This window comes from Rattus norvegicus, chromosome 3 (genome assembly GCF_036323735.1).
Source record: "Rattus norvegicus strain BN/NHsdMcwi chromosome 3, GRCr8, whole genome shotgun sequence".
Classification (NCBI taxonomy): domain Eukaryota; kingdom Metazoa; phylum Chordata; class Mammalia; order Rodentia; family Muridae; genus Rattus; species Rattus norvegicus.
In genome coordinates this window covers 40,583,220-40,604,755 of record NC_086021.1, presented here as the reverse complement: position 1 = coordinate 40,604,755, position 21,536 = coordinate 40,583,220, and the positions used below count along the sequence as shown (strand labels likewise).

The 21,536-nt window shown below is 34.9% G+C and overlaps 1 protein-coding gene across 1 annotated transcript; it reads right to left on the bottom strand.

Moving 5' to 3' along the window:
* Nucleotides 1-1,623: 1,623 nt before the first annotated feature.
* Nucleotides 1,624-2,559, bottom strand: Or1j12b (olfactory receptor family 1 subfamily J member 12B). Its single transcript, NM_001000383.1, has one exon. The coding sequence runs from the start codon at nt 2,557-2,559 to the stop codon at nt 1,624-1,626; it is 936 nt and encodes a 311-aa protein (NP_001000383.1).

The window sequence follows — 21,536 nt, the reverse complement described above, 5'->3', positions numbered from 1 at the left end:
ATATCTAATGCATATTTAGAAATGCAGAAGTTATTTCAAATGTTCTAAATAAAATGTCCAATAACTGTATAAAATATTGGTTGTTTTAAAAATAATAAGTAGCAGAAATTTAACACAGTTGCAGACATGCACAACTCACATTAGCTGAAGTTTTGCTATGTGCTAGCTGAGTAGCATTTAATTAGTCTTTAAATTCTCCTCTGCTGCTTTGTCTATATATCTGTAATACCATCAACTATTATCAACTGATTTAAATCAGTTAAGAATGTGCTTCCACAGAGAATGATTATTATGGACCAAAGGCAAAATCATTTTATGGGATGTGACATTTTTGTAATTGATCAAAGAGCTGTCTTTCTCCTTTTCTTAATAATTTATTTGGATTAAATTGCTCTTCAGATCTCCTTGAACTCAGTTGAAGAGTTTGATATTTCCTGATGTCCACCTAGCTATTCTTCATCACCTACTCAGAAAAGCAGAGTCTCCTTAGGACACTGAAGACTACCTCCTCCCACCTGCCCAGAGGCTCATGTCAAAATCTCACATCTAGGTGTGATGCCTCAGTTTACTCCCACTGACCAGGATCTTTATGCTCCAGACAAGGCTTGTACTTATTACTGGTTATATCTTTTACAGGGTACAGTGTATTTCTGCTTTATTTAGTGTCCCAGGGCTAAACATTTATCAACAATGAACTGAGTACTATCATACATTCAAATTATAAAAATTATTTACAAAATGGGCAGAATTGCAGATAAAATAGGAAATAAACATGGCCATAGGTTACTCAGTAGGTACCAAATTACGGAAAGAAAAATAAATGTTTTCATAGTTTTCACTGAGCAGTGGTTATAAACATATACAGTAGTTCAAAGGCTAGAATAAAGAACTTCATATTAAGACATGGTAAATATTTAGTAAATTAATATACTTTCTTTGATGTGAATATTATGAACTGTTTACATAGATGAAAACATTATGTTATACCCAGTAATATTCTGACTTTTTTGAGTGTCAACTACAAAAATTAAAAAATAAATGAAAGGGGCAGAAAGGATGGCCCAGAAATTAAGAGAATTGATTGTTTTCCCAAACGGTCAAGATTTTATTCCCTTCAACCATATACATGTTCACAACCATCTAGATGACCAATCACAGAGGATCTGACACCCTCTTTTGAAATCTTCAGGCAATAATCACATATATAATACACAGAAATACATGTGAAAAATGAATAAATATATTAAGTAAATGTGATTAGAGTTACTGCCAAAAAATAAGAGTATATAATAAGATGAAAGATAAAAATAAATCATAAATCTAAGAGAAGAAATACTTGTCATCTTCAGAGAGGAAAAGTGACAAACTTGTCAAATAAAGAAGACTTTTTAATGACAATATAAAAAAGTAAAATGTTTGAAAGACAAAGAAAAGATGAATGAGTATTATGAGCAACATTACAAATTTGCTGAAAATCAGTAAGATTGTAAAACAAACAAGAAAATTGTGCAAGGAGACATGAGTGAAGAAAAGAGCCATGTGAAATTTCCCTGACAGAATAAAAGCTGAATGGAGAAAAGGAGGAGGAAGTAGGGATGCTAACAGTGAAGACCATGCCCTTCACTATGAACAAATTCTTCTGCTGAGTATATTTCTCAGTGCTCCTTTCATATCACGATTCCTGAGACTATAAATAAAGGGATTAACCATGGGTGTGACCACAGTATACATCATGGACACAATGGCATTCTTGTCATTAGTGTTCTTAGGTGAGGGGACAAAATATAGTCCAATGATGGCTCCATAGTACAAGGAAACCACACAGAGATGTGACCCACATGTGGACAAGGCTTTGCAGATTCCCTTGATTGAGGGAGTTTTCAGAATGGTGACTCCAATGTGGCCATAAGAGACCAGAATGCATATGAATGGCAGGGTGATAACCACATTACCTGAAACAAGAATGACCAGTTCATTGATGGTAGTGTCTGAGCTAGAATGCTTCAGCAAGGTAGACAGGTCACAGAAGTAGTGGGGAATGCTATTGTCTCTAAAGTGAGTCAGTTGAGCCAAGAGAAGAGTATGCACGAAGGAATTCGCAGTAGATAAGACCCAGGAAACTACTACTAGAAGGAAACAGAGGTTCTCATTCATAATATGTGAATATTGCAGAGGGTGGCAGATGGCCACATACCTGTCATAGGCCATTGATGTCAGAAGAAAGCTCTCAAGATCAGCAAAAAATGAAAAGAAATATACCTGCATAATGCAACCGGCATATGAAATGGACTGACTGTGCGTCAGCATATTTATAACCATTTTTGGAGATGCAACTGATGCAAAAGAGATGTCTGTGAAAGCCAAGTGGCTAAGAAAAAAGTACATGGGGGTGTGTAGGTGAGAGTTCAGCTTGATGAGAACAATGATGAGCAGATTTGCCAGCAATGTGGTCACGTACATGGTCAGGAACAGGGCAGAGTGCATGCCTTGGTTCTTTGCCTGAATGGGGAGCCCTAAGAGGATGAACTCATAAACAGTGCTTTCATTATCTCTCCTCATGGTCTTGCTCTTCTGCTGTGAGTGAACAGAAGAAATGGGAAAGAGAAGTAATTTTGAGAATTATATTGTAGAAACATTTTATGAATCATGAGTACTGAAAATGATGTTAGTTTAAACCACTTAATAATATCTGATTTAACATTAATACGGATGTATTTATCACAGTAATATTCTAGTGATGGTAGGCAAAGGATATGACTTGAAAATAACAAAATGTATTTTGGAGGGAAACAATGAACCATCAGAACAATTATCAGATGAGATCCAGGTCCAGGTCAAGATGCTTGGATTTTACCAAGATAGTATTAAATTAATGAATTAGTATAAAAATTGAAATCAGCCAATAGATAATTCAGCACAGTTTCAATGATGTATGTGTTTTAAGATTTCATAGATGTACTTGCTCAATGATATCTTTCCATCAACTAAATTCAGATACTGGAACCCATGGTGTCACATTAGATCTGTGAGATACTAGAATCTGGGGAATTACTGAAAGTAGGAATGGCAGATGTTCAAAGCATTAAGAACATGAGTCTCTGCCAGTAACATAAAATACCAATATCAGCTTGCAAGCAGCTATGTGTTCTTCACAAATATCAGCCAAAGAAATACCTTGTGTTTTTTAGCGAATGCAAATGTCATATTTTATTCTTAACCTGCTTTTTTAGTCAAAGACAGTTACCTATACATTTATAGCATTTTTCTCTGTTGCCAAACTGGCATTTCTCTATTTTTCCTTTAATCGTGCACTATCCCTATGAACAATCACTAAACAACTTGAAAAGGAACCTGATAAAATTAGACTTGATATCCTTCAGCTAAAAGAACTTCGTGGTTATACTCTATTTCAGGAGTTGTTTAGTGGCCAGTTTGTCCCTGTGACTTGCAGTCATCTATTTGCATTTTCATTCTTTCCAGGTTTTAACTAGAATTTATGTATCTTAAAGTCCCAAAATATCATCCACCTTACTCTGTAAAAAAGAAAACTCAGTTAATGCGATATTGCATGAAATTAATTATAGTACATTTTCTACTTATTTCTGTTAGTAGTAATTATTTTCTCACAATGAAAATCTTATTCTCTATCTGTACATGGGTACACTATTTGTAATAATTTTTTATATTTTGATCAGTATTACAATAAGCAATATTATTTTTATTTCATTTTATATACTATGTAGTGATATATTCAGAAAAATTAGTTTAGGAAATAGGCATTTTGTAAAAATGTCAAGTCATAAGAAGCCAAGGTCATGAAAAACCTGATACATGTTTTATTAAAAAATTTTAGTGGAAGAGGGCATATAAAATATTATAAACATGGGACTCTAGGTAAGTGCTAGAAAATACATTACTAGGAAAATGCAAGTCAATAACCAATCATAAAAATATAAATGGAGAATATATTAGAAGCAGGCAGGTATCACATTTAATTTGCTATGATATAAAGTTTCCATCTGTTTAAGGACTGTAACACCCTCTTCAAAAAAGGTCAAGTAGCAAAAAATAGGAAGTGGTATGCTGGCACCAAGGTAGGAAGCAGAAGGGGGAAGCCAAGAAATCTAGCTAGAATGTGAACATCAGAAGTAATTATGGAAAAATCACAGAGATTTGGGAAGAAGTTGGAACAAAACAAATAAAAATTTTGCTTAAGTTAAATGTGAGCAGAAAGGATTATTTTCCTGCTTTCTTTCAAAAATGGATACGTTTTTGAAGAACATTTTGAAGGGGTATACGCTTTTATCTCAAAGTTTAGGCAGGTTATCACAACAAGGTTAATTACTGCATAGGGAACTGTACACCAAGTCATAGTGTGATCATTGAGATGTGAAAGGAATGCAGAACAGAGAAACAGATAAAAAGAAGAACAGACAGACACAGGGAGACACTAAGAGAAACCAAAACTTATGTAGTGATACAGAAGAATTCACATTCTATGCCTGTTCTGACAATCACAATACAGATATTTTAACGAAAAAAGCATGGAAAAGCTCTTGCATTTCTCTCTAGAAAAAGCAGCTTTATCACCTGAAGCAGTCATTTATCCATCAACACAAACCAAAGGATAATGAAATATGATAGATATGGGAGCATATACATTGTCTACATATAATGGGAAGTTCATGTGAGCTCTGATTTTGACAAACCATGTGAAGGACTTAGGGTGTATTCTTTTTCCCAGATGCAAATTAGAGGCATACAGGATAAACTTACTTCATTGTCATTGAATCCCTTGGGGATAGAACTTTTTCAAGCAGGAATGAGAGTCCCTTTACCATCAAGAACTAACAGTAACAACCATTTTGTGCTGTATAAAATATGACTCCTGTGATAACATGACATTCAATAACACAATGCTCTCATTTACAGACACAAAACAGTTGTAAACAGAGTCTCATATAATTTTGGAGATAATAATTCTAAATAGGCTTATTAACACAGCAAGAAAATATCAACATACATAATAATAGGTAACTATTTCTGTAATATTTGTGAAGTTCTTTCACTGCACATCAAGATTTACAATTTTTCTTTCAGTCCTATGCCTTCCACATGGGCAGACCATCAGCATGTCTATTCTTCAGAAGATCCCATAGTCTGAATGCTTTCTAAGAGGTCTGCTACAGCCAGGGCCAAAGGTAAGGGACAGTCCCAAATAACCTCAGCAGCTGAGAACAGAAGAGGCCAGTGGACTTGGGACCCTTTCCCATTTGCACTCCCTGCTTGAAATCCACCTACTTTCATGCATGTACTTCCCACCTGGGAAAGCCATCAGCATGTCTGTTCCTCTCAAGACCACACAGTCTAAAGGCCTCCCAAGAGGTCTGCCACAACAAGGGCCCTAGGCCTCCCAGGAGACCTGCATCAATTTAGGGACAGAGGAGGCAGATTCCAGACAGAGACAACCAGGCCTGTTAACACCAGTGATAACCAAATGGGGAAAGGAAAGTGCAAGATGATATTCAACATAAGTAAATATACTCTGTCACCATTAGAGCATAGTTCTACCACTACAGCAAGCACTAGATAGACAAACACAACTGAAACAGCAAGATGCTGACCTAAAATTGTATCTCAGGAAGATAGTAGACTCTTTTAAAGAGGATATATATAACTCACCAAAAGAAATACAGACAAACACAGATAAACAGGTAGAAGCCCTTAAAAAGGAAACAAACAAATCCCTTAAAGAAATACAGGAAAATACAATCAAATGGAGCAAGAAATTGAAAAAAACTGGTCCACAATCTAAAATTGAAAGTAGAAACAATAAAGAAAACACAAATTGAGGTGACCCTGGAAATGGAAAACCTAGGAATGAAGTCAGGAACTAGAGATAAAAAGCATAAAATACAGAATACAATGCATAAAAGAAAGAATCTCAGGGGTACAAGATACCTTAGATGGTAACAACACAATGATCAAAGAAATTCAAAACATAACTAACTTCCAACCCCAAACATCCAGGACAAAATGAAAAGACCAAAACTAAGAATAATAGGAATAGATGAGAACAAAGATTCCCAGCTCAAAGAACCTGAAAATATCTTCAACAATATCAAAGAAGAAAAATCTGTAACCTAAAAAGATGGCCATAAATTTAAAATAAATCTGTAGAACACCAAATGCATTAGACCACAAAAAATCCTCTCATCACATAATAATCAAATCAACAAATGCACAGAACAAAGTCACAGTATTAAAAGATATAAGAAAAAAGGCCAAGTAACATATAAGGCAGAATTACACCAAACTTCTCAACAGGGACCCTAGAGCCAGAAGAACCTGGGCAGATGTCGTGCAAAATCTAAGAGAACACAAATACCAACCCAGGCAACTATATTCTCCAAAATTCTTGATCATCATAAATGGAGCAAAAAAAAAACATTCCGTGGCAAAAGAAAATTTAAATGATATCTATTTACCAATCAAATCCCTAAAGAGTATTCTGTATTCTACAAGGAAAATTCCAACACAGGTAGGGTAACTACACACACACACACACACACACACACACACACACACACACACACACACACACTGGAAAAAGAAAACAACAACCCCCAAAAAACAAACAGAAGACAAAAACAAAAACAAAAAACAAAACACAAAACCCAATCAAACAAACAAAAAACCCCAAACATCCAAGTTATTAATCATGTCACCACAAAACCAAAAGGAGAGGATCACGTACATGTAGCTCCACCTGCAACAACAAACATAACAGGTACTAACAATGGTGTGTCTCTAGTATCTCTCAATATCAAAGGACTTAATTCCCCAATTAAAAGATATACCTTAACATACTGGATATTCTAGCAGCGCTAGCATTTTGTTGCATATAAGAAACACACCTCAGTGACAAAAACAGACACTACTAGAGTTAAAAGCTGAAAAAAGTTTTCCAAGCAATGGACCCAAGAAACAAGCTAGAGGTGCCATCCTACTATCCAACAACATAGACTTTCAACCAAAATTTATTAAGCAATATGGGGAAAGACAATTCATATTCATAAAAAGAAAAACCCACTAAAAGAAAGTCTCAACTCTGATAATCTATGTTCTAAACATAAGGGTACTAACATTAATAAAAGAAATTTTGCTAAAGCTCAAAACACACTTTGAACCCCACCCAGTAATAATGGGAGATTTTAACATGCCACTCTCACCAATGGACCGGCCATTGAAACAGAAACTCAACAAAGACATGGTGAAAATAATAGAGGTCATGAAACAAATTTATTTAACAGGTATTTATAGAACATTTCATCCTAAAAGAAAAGAATATACCTTCACAACATCTCATGGTACCTTCTCCAAAATTGATCATATAACCAGTCACAGTATAAGCCTCAACAGTTACAAGAAGAATTCCAAGTATTCTACCAGATCCCCACAGACTAAGGCTGGTCTTCTACAACAACAATAACAACAACAACAATAAACACAAATCCCACATAAACATGGAAACTGAACAACTCTTTTCTCAAGTATTACTTGGTCAGGGTAGAAATAAAGGAGGAAATAAAAGACTTTTTACAATTTGATGAAAATGAAGGCACAATATGTCCAAACTTATGGGACAGTATGAAAGCACTACCAAGAAGAAAACTCATTGTTCTGAATGCATCCATAAAGAAATTATAGACAGCAAACACTAGCAAATTAACAACATATCTGAAAGCTATAGAACAAAAAGAAGCCAAAGAGGAATAGGTGCAGGAAATAAATAAATGCCAGGGCTGATATCAAAGAATTAGAAACAAAGAGAAAGATACAAAGAAGACGCAAGAGAGATTAAACCCCTAGATAAACTAAAGGGTACAGAAACAGGATCCCAATTAGGAAAATGAGGAATGAAATGAGAGACATAATAACAGAATCCGAGGAAATTTTAAAAAATCATCGGATCCTACTACAAAAGCCTATACTCAACAAAACTAGAAAATCTAGATGAAATGAATGATTTTCTAGGCAGACACTATGTACCAAATTTAAATCATGACCAGGTAAATCATTTAAACAGACCTATTTCCCCTAAGGATATAGGGGAAGCCATTAAAAACCTCTAAAAAAATAATAACCAAAAAATGTCCAGATACAGATGACTTTAATACAGAATTCTACCAGAACATCAAAGAAGACCTAATATCAACACTCCTCAAAATATTCCATAAATAGAGATAGAAGGAAAACTACCTAATTCATACAATGATGCTACAATTACTCTGATATCTAAAACACAGAGAGACTCATCAAAGTAAGAAAAATTCAGATCAATTTTGCTTATGAATACCCATGCAAAATTTGTCAAAAAAAATTCTAGCAAACCAAATGCATTAAAATAGTAATTTACCATAGATAAGTGGGCTTCACTCCAGGGATGTGAGGTAGGTACAATATAGGAAAATTTATTAACATAATCCACTATATAAACACTCAAAGGAATAAAATCCTCTTCATGCTGAAAAAGCATTTGAGAAAATACAACACCCCTTCAGGTTAAAAGTATTAGAGATATCAGAAATTCAAGGCCCATACCTAAACATAATGAAAGCGGCATATGGCAAAACAAAGGCCAATATCAAATTAAATGAACAGATGCTTGAAGCAATGCCACTAAAATCAGGGACAAGACAAGGAGATAACTTTCCCTCTATCTATTCACTATAGTACTCAAATTTCCAGTCAGAGCAATAAGACAACAAAAGAAGAACATGTGGACTTACATGGGCAAATAAGAAGTCAAGGTACCACTATGTGCAGATAAAATGATTATATACATAAGAAGTCCCAAAAGTTCTTCCAGAGAACTTCTACAGCTGATAAACAATTTCAGCATAGTGTCTGTCTATAATAAACTCAAGCAAATCAGTAGCTCTCCATTATACAAATGATTAGTGGGCTAAGAAATAAAATAGGGAAAGAACACTCTTCAGAATATTCATGAATAATATATAATACCTTAGGAAATTTTCACCAAACAAGTGAAAGATCTGTTTGACAAATACTTCAGGTCTCTCACGAAAGAAATCAAAGATTTCAGAAAATGGAGAGATCTACCTTTCTCATGGATTTTTAAAATTAACATTAAAAATGAACATCCTACCAAAAGAAATCTAGAGATTCAGTGCAATCCCCATCAAAATTCCAACCACAGGTTTTAAAGACATGGAAAGAACCAGTCTGAATTTCAAATGGAAAAACACAAAACACAGGATGTCACAAACAATTCATAACAATACAAGAAATTTTGGGGGAGTAACCATCTCTGATTTCAAACTATATTATAGAGCAACAAAAACTATATGGTGTTGTTACAGAGACAGACAGGTTGATCAATGAAATAGAAATGATGACCACACACCATTGAAATATTGCCACACACCTATGGGCACTTGATCTCTGACCAAGAACCCAAAATGTATAATAAAATAAAGAAAGCATCTTCATTAAATGGTGGGTTTAACTGGCAGTTGGTATGTAGAAAAATGAAAATAGATCCATATCTTTCATCTTTAATAAAACGCAAGTCCAAGTGGATAAAGAAACTCAACATAAAACCAGATAAACTGAATCTCATAGAAGAGAATTTGGGAAAGAGCAACAAACAAACAAAAAGAGCACAGGGGGAAACTTTCTACACAAGACACCAAGAGCTAAGGCAATAAGATCAAGAATTGGTATATGGGACCTCATGATACTGAAACACTTCTGTAAGGCAAAGGACATAGTCAAAATGAAAAATTAGTAACCTATATATTGGGAAAAATCTATACTAACCTCAGATCTGATAGAGTGCTAATATCCAAAATATATAAGGTGCATGAGAAGTTAACCTCCAAAAACCCACACAATCCAATCAAAAACAGGGTATAGAATAAAACACAATATGGAATGGCTGAGAAGTACATAAATGTTCAAAGTCCTTAGTCATCATGGATATGCAAATGAAAATGACCCTGATATTCCACCTTACACCTTTCGGAATGGCTAAGATCAAAAACTTAGGTGACAGCGCATGTTGGCAGATGTGGAGAAAGAGGAACACTCCTCCATTGCAGGTGGGATTCCAAATTGGCACAACCATTTTGGAAATCAATCTGGAGGTTCCTCAGAAAATTGGGAATAGATCTACCTGAAGGCCCAGCTATTCCACTTTGGGCATATACCCAAACGATGTCCCAACATACCACAAGGTCACATGCTCCACTATATTCATTCTGGCCTTATTTGTGATTGCAAGAAGCTGAAAACAACACATATGTCCTACAATGGAATAATGGATAAAGATTATGTGGTTCATATACACAACACAATACCAGTCACCTAATAAAAAGGTAGATACCATCAGTTTTGCAGACAAATGGATGGAACTGGAAAATATCATCCTGAGTGAGATATTTCAGACCCAAAAGGACATGCATAGTATGTACTCACTAATATGTGAATATTAGTTTTAAAAGTACAGAATACAGGACACAATCCATAGCACTCAAGAAAGTTAGGAAGCTAAAGCACCCAAATTTGGATGCTTCAGGCACACTTGGGAGGGAAAAGAAAGCAGAAAGCAGAAGGAGGGGGAGAAATGGGAGGAAGAGGAGAGGAGAAATAGCAAGGTAAAACAGGAAAATGATCTGGTATTGTGAAGGGACCAGGAGTGGAGCCAAAAGGGCCAGCAGAATGAATAGAAATATTCAAGCTTGGAAGGTGGGAAGTGGGAGGTGGGAGGAAGGAATGGGAGGTGGGCAGTGGGAGGTGCGGTGACTCTCTAGAGTGAGGTGGGAAAATCTCAAAGGAATGAACCTTAGGTGAAGTGCCCAACAGTGAAGAGTGAAGAGTGAGAATTTGTAGAATCCACCACCAGTGGAATGATAGGGCATCAAGTGAAGGTATAGAGTTGTCATCAAACAGTCAAAAAACATTGACCCTGTCTAAAACAACCTCAGTGACAAAAATGAAGAAGAGACTAAGGGAAAGGAGGTCCAGTGACTGCCCAAAATTGGGACAATCTCAAGGTGAGGCTCCAAGGCATGACACTATTACAGATGCTATGATGTACTTATGGACAGGAGCCTAGCATGTCTGTCTACCTTCCAAGAGGCCCAACAAGCAGCTGACTGAGACACAGCAGATACTTACACCCAATCAAAGGTTGAAAGTCGGTGACTCTGTGGTTGAATGACAGAAAGGGTAGAAGAAATTGAGGAGAAAACTCCATAGTAAGATGCACAGTCTCCACAAACCTGGACTTCAGAGATCTCTCAGACAATAAGCCACCAACCAGGCAGCATATTTTAGTTGGTCTGAGTCCCCTGACACCTACACAGGACTTCCTGGTCTCACCTCAGTGAAAGATGATGTCCATAACCCTTGAGAGACTTGAGGCCCCAGAGAATGGGGTGGCCTGACAGGGTATGGAGGGATGTGGGGATAGGGGGATAAACTCTTGGAAATGGGGGAGAGTAATAGGATGAAGAACTGTTGGAGGGTCTATTAAGAGGGTCATAATGACTGGACTGTAAAAAAGATTAAAGAAAATAATAAAAATTGAATTGAACATTTTATGCTCAATGAATATTCTTATCAACATTAACTGGAAATCATAGCCACTTTTAACAATGAAATAATGTGGTATTATTTAATATATATACATATATATATATATTCCCAGTGACTGCATATTGTGCTATCGGACTTACACCCAATGATATTTGCATGCATACAAGTAGAGGCAGATTAAAATTTGTAGCAACATGATTCAAAAGTTCATCAACAAAAAACTTTGATATTTTTACATAAGTAATAATTAAGTATATAGAAAAATACAGTTTAAAAAAATCCAATGATGAAGGAAAAATAAGTCTTTTAATAGTATGAGGAATCATAAAAAAGAAGAGTTGGAAAAAAGATTGAGGGACCTGTAAAAGACAAGGACTCTAGAGGCTCAGTCAAATACTTTGGACCTTTCAGGACTGCCAGAGATTGAACGACCAAACAGGGAGGAAGCATAGACTGGATATAGGTCCCCAAAGATGTGCAGCTTCTTCATGCAGGTCCCCCAACAAATGGAATGAGTGGTCTCCCACAATCTGTTGCCTGTCTCTGGATCCCTTTTTCCTAATGGGGCTGTCTTGTCTTGCCTCAGTGGGAAAGGATAAATCAATTCCTATAGTGAATGTATGTGTCCCCCATAGGGCATATGATGGCCACAGAGTGCTATGCCTTCTCAGAGAAAAAAACAGAAGTGGGGGGAGGATTTGTGTGAGGGAAGAGTCAAAGTTGTGGAACTGATATTGGGAAGGAAAGTGAATAAATAAATGAACAAAGGAATGTACCTTGTATTTCAAAAAGTAAATGAAAAAAGAAAATGATCTTTGCTCTGTAATTCCAGCTATGCCCTCAACTCTCTAAACCAGAGCTGTGCTTGTGTTCATGGAAGACTGCTGTCAAATGTAAAACCAGGTGAGATAAATACATCCCAATCCCCTGCATTGTAAAGAAATACAGGAAGATTCAATCAAACATGATAAGTTAGTGAATAAAACTGGTCATGATCTGAAAATAGAAATAGAAGCAGTAAAAAAAGCAGAAGAGGCAACTCAGGAGTTTTAAATCCTAGGAAAAAGAACAAGAATTACAGACACAAACATCACCTACAGAAAACAAACAAAAAAATGGAAGAGAGGACTCAGGTGAAGAAGATATGAAAGAAGAAATTGATGCATCAGTTAAAAAATGCTAGATCTAAAAAGTTCATGAAATAAAAATCCCAGAAAATTTGGGAATCTACAAAAAGACCAAACTTAAGACTCTTAGTTATTGGAGAAAGAGAGTATTCCCAGATAAAAGGCCCTGAAAATATCATCGACAAAATTATAAAAGTAATTATTATAACACAGAGAAAGAGATGGTTATAAATGCCCAATAAGCTTACAGAACAACATATAGATAGGAACAAAAAAGAAAATCCTCTTGCCTCAACATAACCTAAACAGACAATGCTCAGAACAATTACAGAAGACTAAAAGCTGCAAGTGAAAAAGACTAAGTAACATAAAAAGGCAGATGTATCAGAATTATCCTCAACTTCTCAACAGAAACTTTAAAAGCTAGAAAACCATGAGCAGATGTCTTGGAGTCCCTAAGAGACAAGAGATGTTCATCCTAAATACTATACCCAGCATAAATTTCAATTACCATAGATGAAAAACAAGATATTTCATAACAAAAGCAAATTTGAAAAATATCTTTCCACTAATTCAGCCCTACAGAGGAAACTAGAAGAAAAGATGCAACACAGGGAGGGTAACTATATATAAGAAAACACAGGAAATTAAAACTTTTTACAAGAGCAAATCCTATAGAAGAAAAACACATACATGCACATTAGCACCACCAATATCAACATACCAGGAGCACATAATCATTTGCCATTGTGACTGTCAATATCAGTAGACCCAATTCCCAATTAAAAGGCCCATGCTAAGAGTGAATGCATAAACAAGAACCATCAGTTTGCTGCATACGAGAAACACACAACAGCCACAAAACTAGACACTACATCAGAATAAAGAGATTGAAAAAGTGTTTCCCAAGCAAACCGGCCCAAGAATAAGCTGGAACATTCATTATAGTATTTAAGAAAATAGACTGTGAACCAAAATAATCAAAAATGAAGGGGAAGGATCATCAAAGGAAAAATCCAACAAGACACTGTCTCAAATATCTATGTCCCACATGCAACGTCACCCACATTCATAAAAGAAACATCACTAAAGTTTAAGTCATGCATTGTAACCCACTGGTCAATAGTAGAAGATTCCAATAACCCACTCTCACCAATAGACAAGTCACAAAATCTGAAATTAACACAGAAAAAAAGTAATGAAACAAATGGACTTAATAAATATCTACAGAATATTTCATTCAAAACCACAAAAGAATATATCTTCTTCTCAACACCTCATGGGACCTTCTAAAAACTGTCCCTATAATCTCTCATAAAGAACATCTCAACAGACATAGTTAAGATTGATACAACTGCTTACATCAAACACTTCCTAGAATTCAATGAAAATGAATGTAAACATACCCAATCTTTTTTTTAAAGATTTGTTTATTTTATTTATATGAGCACATTGTAGCTCTTTCCAGACACACCAGAAGAGGGCATAGGATCCCATTACAGATGGTTGTGAGTCACCATGTGGTTGCTGGGATTTGAACTCAGGACCTCTGGAAGAGCAGTCAGTGCTCTTAACCACTGAACCATCTCTCCAGCCCCAACATACCCACTCTTAAGTGACACAATGAAAGCAGTGTTAAAAGAAAAGTTCATAGCATTAACTGCGTTCATGTACAGATTGGAAAAATGAACAGTACACCTAAGTTTTAGGACAAAAAGAAGCAAAAACACTCAAGAGAAGTAAACAGCAAGAAATAAACAATAATGCAGGATGAAATAAAAAAAACTAGAAACAAAGAGAACCATATAGAATAAATCAAGTAAAGAATTGGTTCTTTGAGAAAATCAACAATATAGACATACCCTTATCTAAGCCAATTAAAACACACACCTAGAATATACAAATTAATAAAATCAGAAATGAAAAAGGGAGCTAACAGAATTTAAGGAACTCTAAACAATCATTAGATCATTCTTCAAAAACATATACACCATAAAATGGAAATCTAAAAGAAATTTTCTCAATAGATGCCATGTCCAAAATTAAATAAAGATCAGACAAAGCATTCATATAGTCCTATAATCCCTAAGGAAATATACAGAGTCGATAAAATTCTTTCAATTAAAAAAGTGTTCCTCAGATTGCTTAAATGCAATATTCTACCAGACTTATATAGAAGACCTAATACCAATACTTCTAAACTTAGTAAGCTAAATAGAAACTGAAGGAACACTGTGAAACTCATGGTATGAATGCACAGTCCATATGACACCTAAGCCATACAAAAATCCATTTTTTTACCAAAATCCCTCATGAACATCATTATAAAAATATTCAATAAAATACACACAAACTGTATATAAGAACACATCAAAAAGATCATCCACCATATTCAAGTAGGCCTAATCACAGAGATGCAGAAATTATTTGAGACATGAAAATCTGTCAACATCATCTACTGTTTTTTAAAAGAGAAAGGAAAAAGACATGATCTTGTTATTTATTTGTGACAATACCTGTGACAAAATCCAATAACCTTCATGAAAAAAATCTGTGGAGAGATCATCAATAAGAAGGAAAAACCTAAACATAATGAAATCAATTTACATTAACCTGATAGTCAACATCAAATTAAGTGAGGAGAAATTCAAACAAGGATTGAAAATCAGGAACAAGATGAGGCTGTCCACTCTTTTCATTCAATGTAGTACTTGAAGTTTTAAATAGAACATTAAGGCAAGTAAAGGAGATCAAGGGATATGAATTGGAAAAGAAGTCAAAGTACTAGCTATTTGAAGACGATATGATAGAACACGTAAGCAATCCCAAAATTTCTACCAGGAAACTCCTACATCTAATTAACACATTTATTAAAGTATCAGGACCTGAGAAGAAAATCAGGAAAAGAAGAGCTGAGTGATGGTGGCACATGCCTCTAGCTATTTCAAGGCATAGGTAAGTGTGTGTCTTTGAGTTTGAGACTAGCTATGTCTACAGCACTAACTCTAGGACAAGCCCTGTCTTGGAAAACAAACACAACAACAGCAAAAACAACAACAACAAGAAATCAGGTAACCAAAACTGTTCAAAGTACCTACAAATAATATAAAGTATCTTGGAGTACCGCTACCCAAGCAAGTAGAGGACCTGCACTAAAATAACATTAAGTCTCTCATGGAAAAAACTGAAAAAGCTTTCAGAAAAGAGAAAGATTTCCAATGATCATGAATCAGTAGGGATACCATAGGAAAAATGGCCATTTTACCCAAAAGCAATCTACAAAGTCAACACAATTCCCATAAATATTTCCAATCAACAGTTCTTTACAGAGTTTCAAAGAACAATACTCAACTTCATGTATAGAAACAAAAAACTCTGGATAGGTATAACAATCCTGTACAATAAAAGAACTTTCAGAGTTATAAGCCTCAGTGATCTCAAGCTGGACTACAGAGCTATAGCAAAAAAAAAAGCCATATGTTATTTGCATAAAAACAGACAGGTTTATCAATGGAATCAAATTGAATACCCAGATATTAGTCCACACACACTTGGACACTTAATTTTTTTATTTAAAAAAGAAGTCAGAAATACAAAATTGTTTGGCTTTTGTCTTTTACTATCTATTGTAATGTTAACTGCAGGCCCCAAGACTTGGAGTCTGCAAGTAGCTCCTGGGAATATGTTCCCAAGTTAATTCTGGTTGGTGAATAAAGATATCCATGGCCAATATTTGGGCAGAAGAGACATAAATGGGTTTGAAATGTTGCAGTCTCAGAGAGAGAGAGAGAGAGAGAGAGAGAGAGAGAGAGAGAGAGAGAGAGAGAGAGAGAGAACAAGGAGGACCAGGAGGAGGAGGAGGAAGGAGAGAACCCCCATGGAAGAAGAAACATGCAGGATGGATAAGGGTTACTGTCATGGGCAAAGAGCTCAGAGAATGTGGTGAAGAGTGTTGACCAACTGGGTTAAGAGCAGACAGTTGGAACTTAGTAAATAATAAGTTATAACTAGAAGGTTTGAAAGTAGATTCTAATTGCACGGAGCAACGGCAGCTCCCCAGCTATTGTGCTGCATATTCCATATTTAAAAATGTGAAGACTGTGTGTCTTTCAGCCAGGAAAATAAATGTTCTAAGGCAGGGAAGTATCCCTCAGTTTGGATTTTAATATTTTTCCTATGCACAATGAAGGAAGAGCATCTTAAATAAATGGTGCTGGTATAACTGGCATGTAGAAGAATACAAATAGATCTGTATCCATCACTCTGCACAAAACTCAAGCACAAGTCAAAGTAAGACCTTAACATAACACAGGGTTCAATAAATACGACTGAAAAAAATAAGTGGAAATAGCCTTGAATGCATTGACACAGGAGACATCTTCCTGAGCAGAATTCCAATAAGAACAGTTAATAAATGAAACACACACACACACACACACACACACACACACACACACACACACACACACACACAAATAACATTAGTACCTAAAGAATAAGAAGCCATGAATTTGAGAAGGGATAGATGTGCCCATGGCAGGAATCTGACAAAAAAGGAAAGGAGAAACTATGTATAGTACTTACATATAAAACATTCAATAGCGGTTTTGAAAAGAATGTGTTTTAGTGAACTTAGATAAACAAGAAAGAGGAGGTATGACTGTGCAATGTCATGTACTGATGCATATGAAATATACTTATGTAACAAACAGTTGAATGAACAAATAATATCCTACATAATAAATTTCTAGTGAGTTTTTCTACATATAAGACATATTTTTTCTATTATTGTAATTTAGCAAATACATGTAGTGTTGTCTTCCACACAGGGGGCTTTCCCCAACTATCTCTGGCCCGTCTATGTGCTCGGGTTCAGATGAAGGAGAGAGAACTCAGGCAGGAAGAGGATACTGCTTCTGCTGCCTCTGCTGCTGGCGCTGCTCCTTTCTGCCATTGCTGCTTTCTTGGGTCAGGCTGAGTCAGCAGGAAACTGACTATCTGGCAAGGGGTGCAGGGGAGCTCTGGGAGCAAATTTGGGAGGGCTGATCTCTTTCTCAAATGGTGGAGTTATAACTCTTATGACAGAAGCTCTCAGACAGAAGAGGAATTGACACTAAAAAGCATTAAGTTACAGCTAAGGCTTGTGTTTGAAGAAATTCTGGAACTCTTAAGGGATTTCTTATTTAATAGAGGCCTGATTTGCAGTGGAATAAAGGAAGGTCTGCCTTGGGAATAAGAATCCACCCAGATACTCTTCCAAACTGTGAGGGAAAGGGCAGAAGGTTTTTTTGCTCAACAACAAATATAAACCTCCTCAAATGTGGCTCAACGGTGACATAATCTATACTGAACTGGCAAGCAAATTTTGCAGTGTCATCTATGTGCCAAGTGTATTTGAATAAAGGTATCATGGAACTCTCTTCTGCAGTTTCACTGATACATTGACATCAGGCAGCATGTTACTGGAGAGTTCCTGTAAGTGTCCTTGAGTAGCCACTATGTAAAGCTGTGAAATTGAAGCCTGGACAGTGTTAAGCCCCCAAGTTATTGAAAATGTTAACACCATAGGATATTTGCCAATGGTACCTGCAATCAGGGAATATACAGCCAATGAAACAAGTGTATGATGCAGACAGCAATGTTGGGTGGGAAAACCATCTAAACCTCTTGACATTAAACATAAAGCTATAGGACCTGGAGTTCTATATTGCATTTACATCTTATTTTGGAAGAGTATTTCCTCACTATGTATATTCTACGCCATGCTGTGTTATAGATTTTTAATTTGCTTTCTGATTTTACAAGGAGATTCAAGGAAGAAATTGCCTTGAGTCTAAGAGCAGACTTTTGACTTTAAAACAGTGTTGAGATCATTAAAGATTATTGGGACATTTTTTAAGTTGAGCTAGATGTATTTTACATTATGATAAGGCCATAAGCCTACTATGGGATTTAAGTGGAATGTGGTGCTTTGTAAGTTGCCTGCCCATCCCATAGTCTCAAGAATTTAGATACTTTGTTATATACAAGTAATACTTTCCACGAATGAGATTTTATGCATGGTAATATATATTTAAAAAGCTCATGTCACAGGAGCTTATGGGCCTTAATGGACAATTTTCTATTACTATTTCTCTAAGTGGTCATGTTCTCAAACTGCTTTCTAAATCAGTCTGTTTATACCCCTAGATTTATACTGCTCTCACCTTTGAACAGGAAGCTTTGTTCACTGGAGTGGTTAATGCAAAGGCTTATAACAAACCAGAATGACTCTGAGAGTTCAGCAATAAATGAAGAAAAATAATCATCAATTCATATAATTATTATACACTAATGAGAAAGAAACAGTTAAGATACTATGTTCAAGGGTAAAGCAGATATAACTGACAAGGGAGCAAAAGAACTTAAGCACTTATAGTATTGATATCTATCATTTAAGCCTAATGATTTTTAAATGAATATTTTAATAGTATTCATTCCAATGCCACATACATAAATATATACTTTTGAATATGTAATATATCATATGTAATATATGACATATAATACATTATATATAATATAATATAGAATATATGATATACGGTACATGGTACATGTTATATGGCATATGACATGCAGCATTCAGCACATGGCATACTGTATATGGCATATGGTATATGGTAGAGTATAGTGTATAGTTATAGTACATAGTATATAGTATATAACATATAGCACATAGCATATAGCATATAGTGTATTGAATATAGTATATAGAATATAGTATAAAATAGATAACATATAATATATAATATGTAATAATATATATGGTATAAAATATAATGTATAATATATTATATACAATGTATAATGTATAATATCTAATGTGTAATGTATAATGTAATATAATATGTTATATATTACATATCTTCATATGTAATATATGAAATTTGACATGTAATATATGATATATTATATATGATAAATATGTAATATATCATATGATATATAAAATTTTAATGGTGATTGTTACATTCATATTATTTTCATTAATAGTTATCTCAGTTTTTATACATATGAATTAATATTTCAGTGACAAAAATAATAGATCAGATTTCAGTAATTTCCAAGTGGTACACCAATCTAAGGATTCAATTTCACATACAATATTCTGAGAAGCATATCCACTAAAATTGCTAGTGTAGCTACAGAACACTAAGTAAGTTCATTCTACTTGAATCTATTTCTACATAATAACCACTAATAAGAACATATTTGTCAGAATAATTGGATACCATTAATGAAGCTAAAAGCCTTTGTCTTAGCGGTTTTCCAGAAACAAGAACACAGGTTCAAATTTCTAATGGAAATAGAAGACTATTTATCCATTAAACGTGTAGTCCATTTCATTTCAGAACACAGTATAGTTGGATTAAATTTTCTAATTTAAACTTTTTCAGATTTTTATACAAGTTATTGTATTTGCATCATTTCCACCAGACCATATACTTGGGCACCAAACCACTACAGAAAACAAACTGGTGCCATATAATTACAACATCATATAAAAGTCATTCAAAAATCTTTCCTCCCACTTTTATACTCTACATAAATTTGTTCTTCCTAAACAAAAATATTTCCAAAGCCTCTTCCACAGTCTTAAATCTGTTCCCATTTTACCTACCTGATATCAATGGACCACTGAGTTTGGAAGAAAAAAAAACTGTAACTGCATAGTTAATGACAATCTAAAAATATATTGCAAGAAAATTGATCATTGATAACAAATTACAAAGTAATGAGCAAACTATGTGGGAAGAAGAAAAAGGTAATAATGTATGTGAAATTTGAGCAAAGAAGGAAACTGTAGTATTGACTTCATAGTAGAGGGACAAGTGGGGATGATGATGGAGTACATCATACAAAAGATATACAGGAACAAACTCTGAGTGTTTACACCACAAAATATGACAAACATTTAGGAGATAGTCCCATTCATTATACAATTACATTATATAACACATATATGCATCAAATAATATCTTCATATAAAATGTATATATTTTTGTACCAATAAAAATGGTAGGTTTATTACAAACAATAGGGTGGAAATTTCCATGGCTAGATGGAGGTCTCAGGATAGTGACTCCCATGTGTATGTAAGAAACCAAAAGACATGAATGTAAGGCTAATGAATCACACCCTGCTGTAAACATAACTAATTCATTGGTGGTGTCTGAGATACAGTACCTATTTAAGCTTACTATCAGCTAAATTTCAAAATATTGCTGAATTAAATACAAAATATAAGGTCAAACTGTGTGTAGTGATTAACGGCATTAATTCCAGCACTCAGGAAGCATAGATGGGCTGATCTCCACAAGTTGAAGTTAACCCTATCTATATAGCAGATTTTTTAATATCTAGAGCTACATAGAAGGACATTGCCTCTCAAAAAGGTTTTTTTTAAATAAAATGATCTTATCTAAATATTTTCGTGAGGTGAAAAGGGAAAAACAATTTGCTTCAAAAGCTATCTGGTATCCAAATGAAAAGAAGAGTGTTACATTGAGTTTTAAACTTTTGTAGAAAGATATCAGGTGCAAATGGAAATATATAGAGAATGTGTGTGTGTGTGTGTGTGTGTGTGGGTGTGTGTGTGTGTGTGTGTGTGTGTGTTGGAAACCCCTTTCTATAGATTATCAGGATCAAGAGAACTAAACTGAGGTAAGTGTACCATCTAAGGTATATGCAAGAAATTCAGTTTAAGATGGCCATTCAGAGAGAAAATATTACATGTTTCAA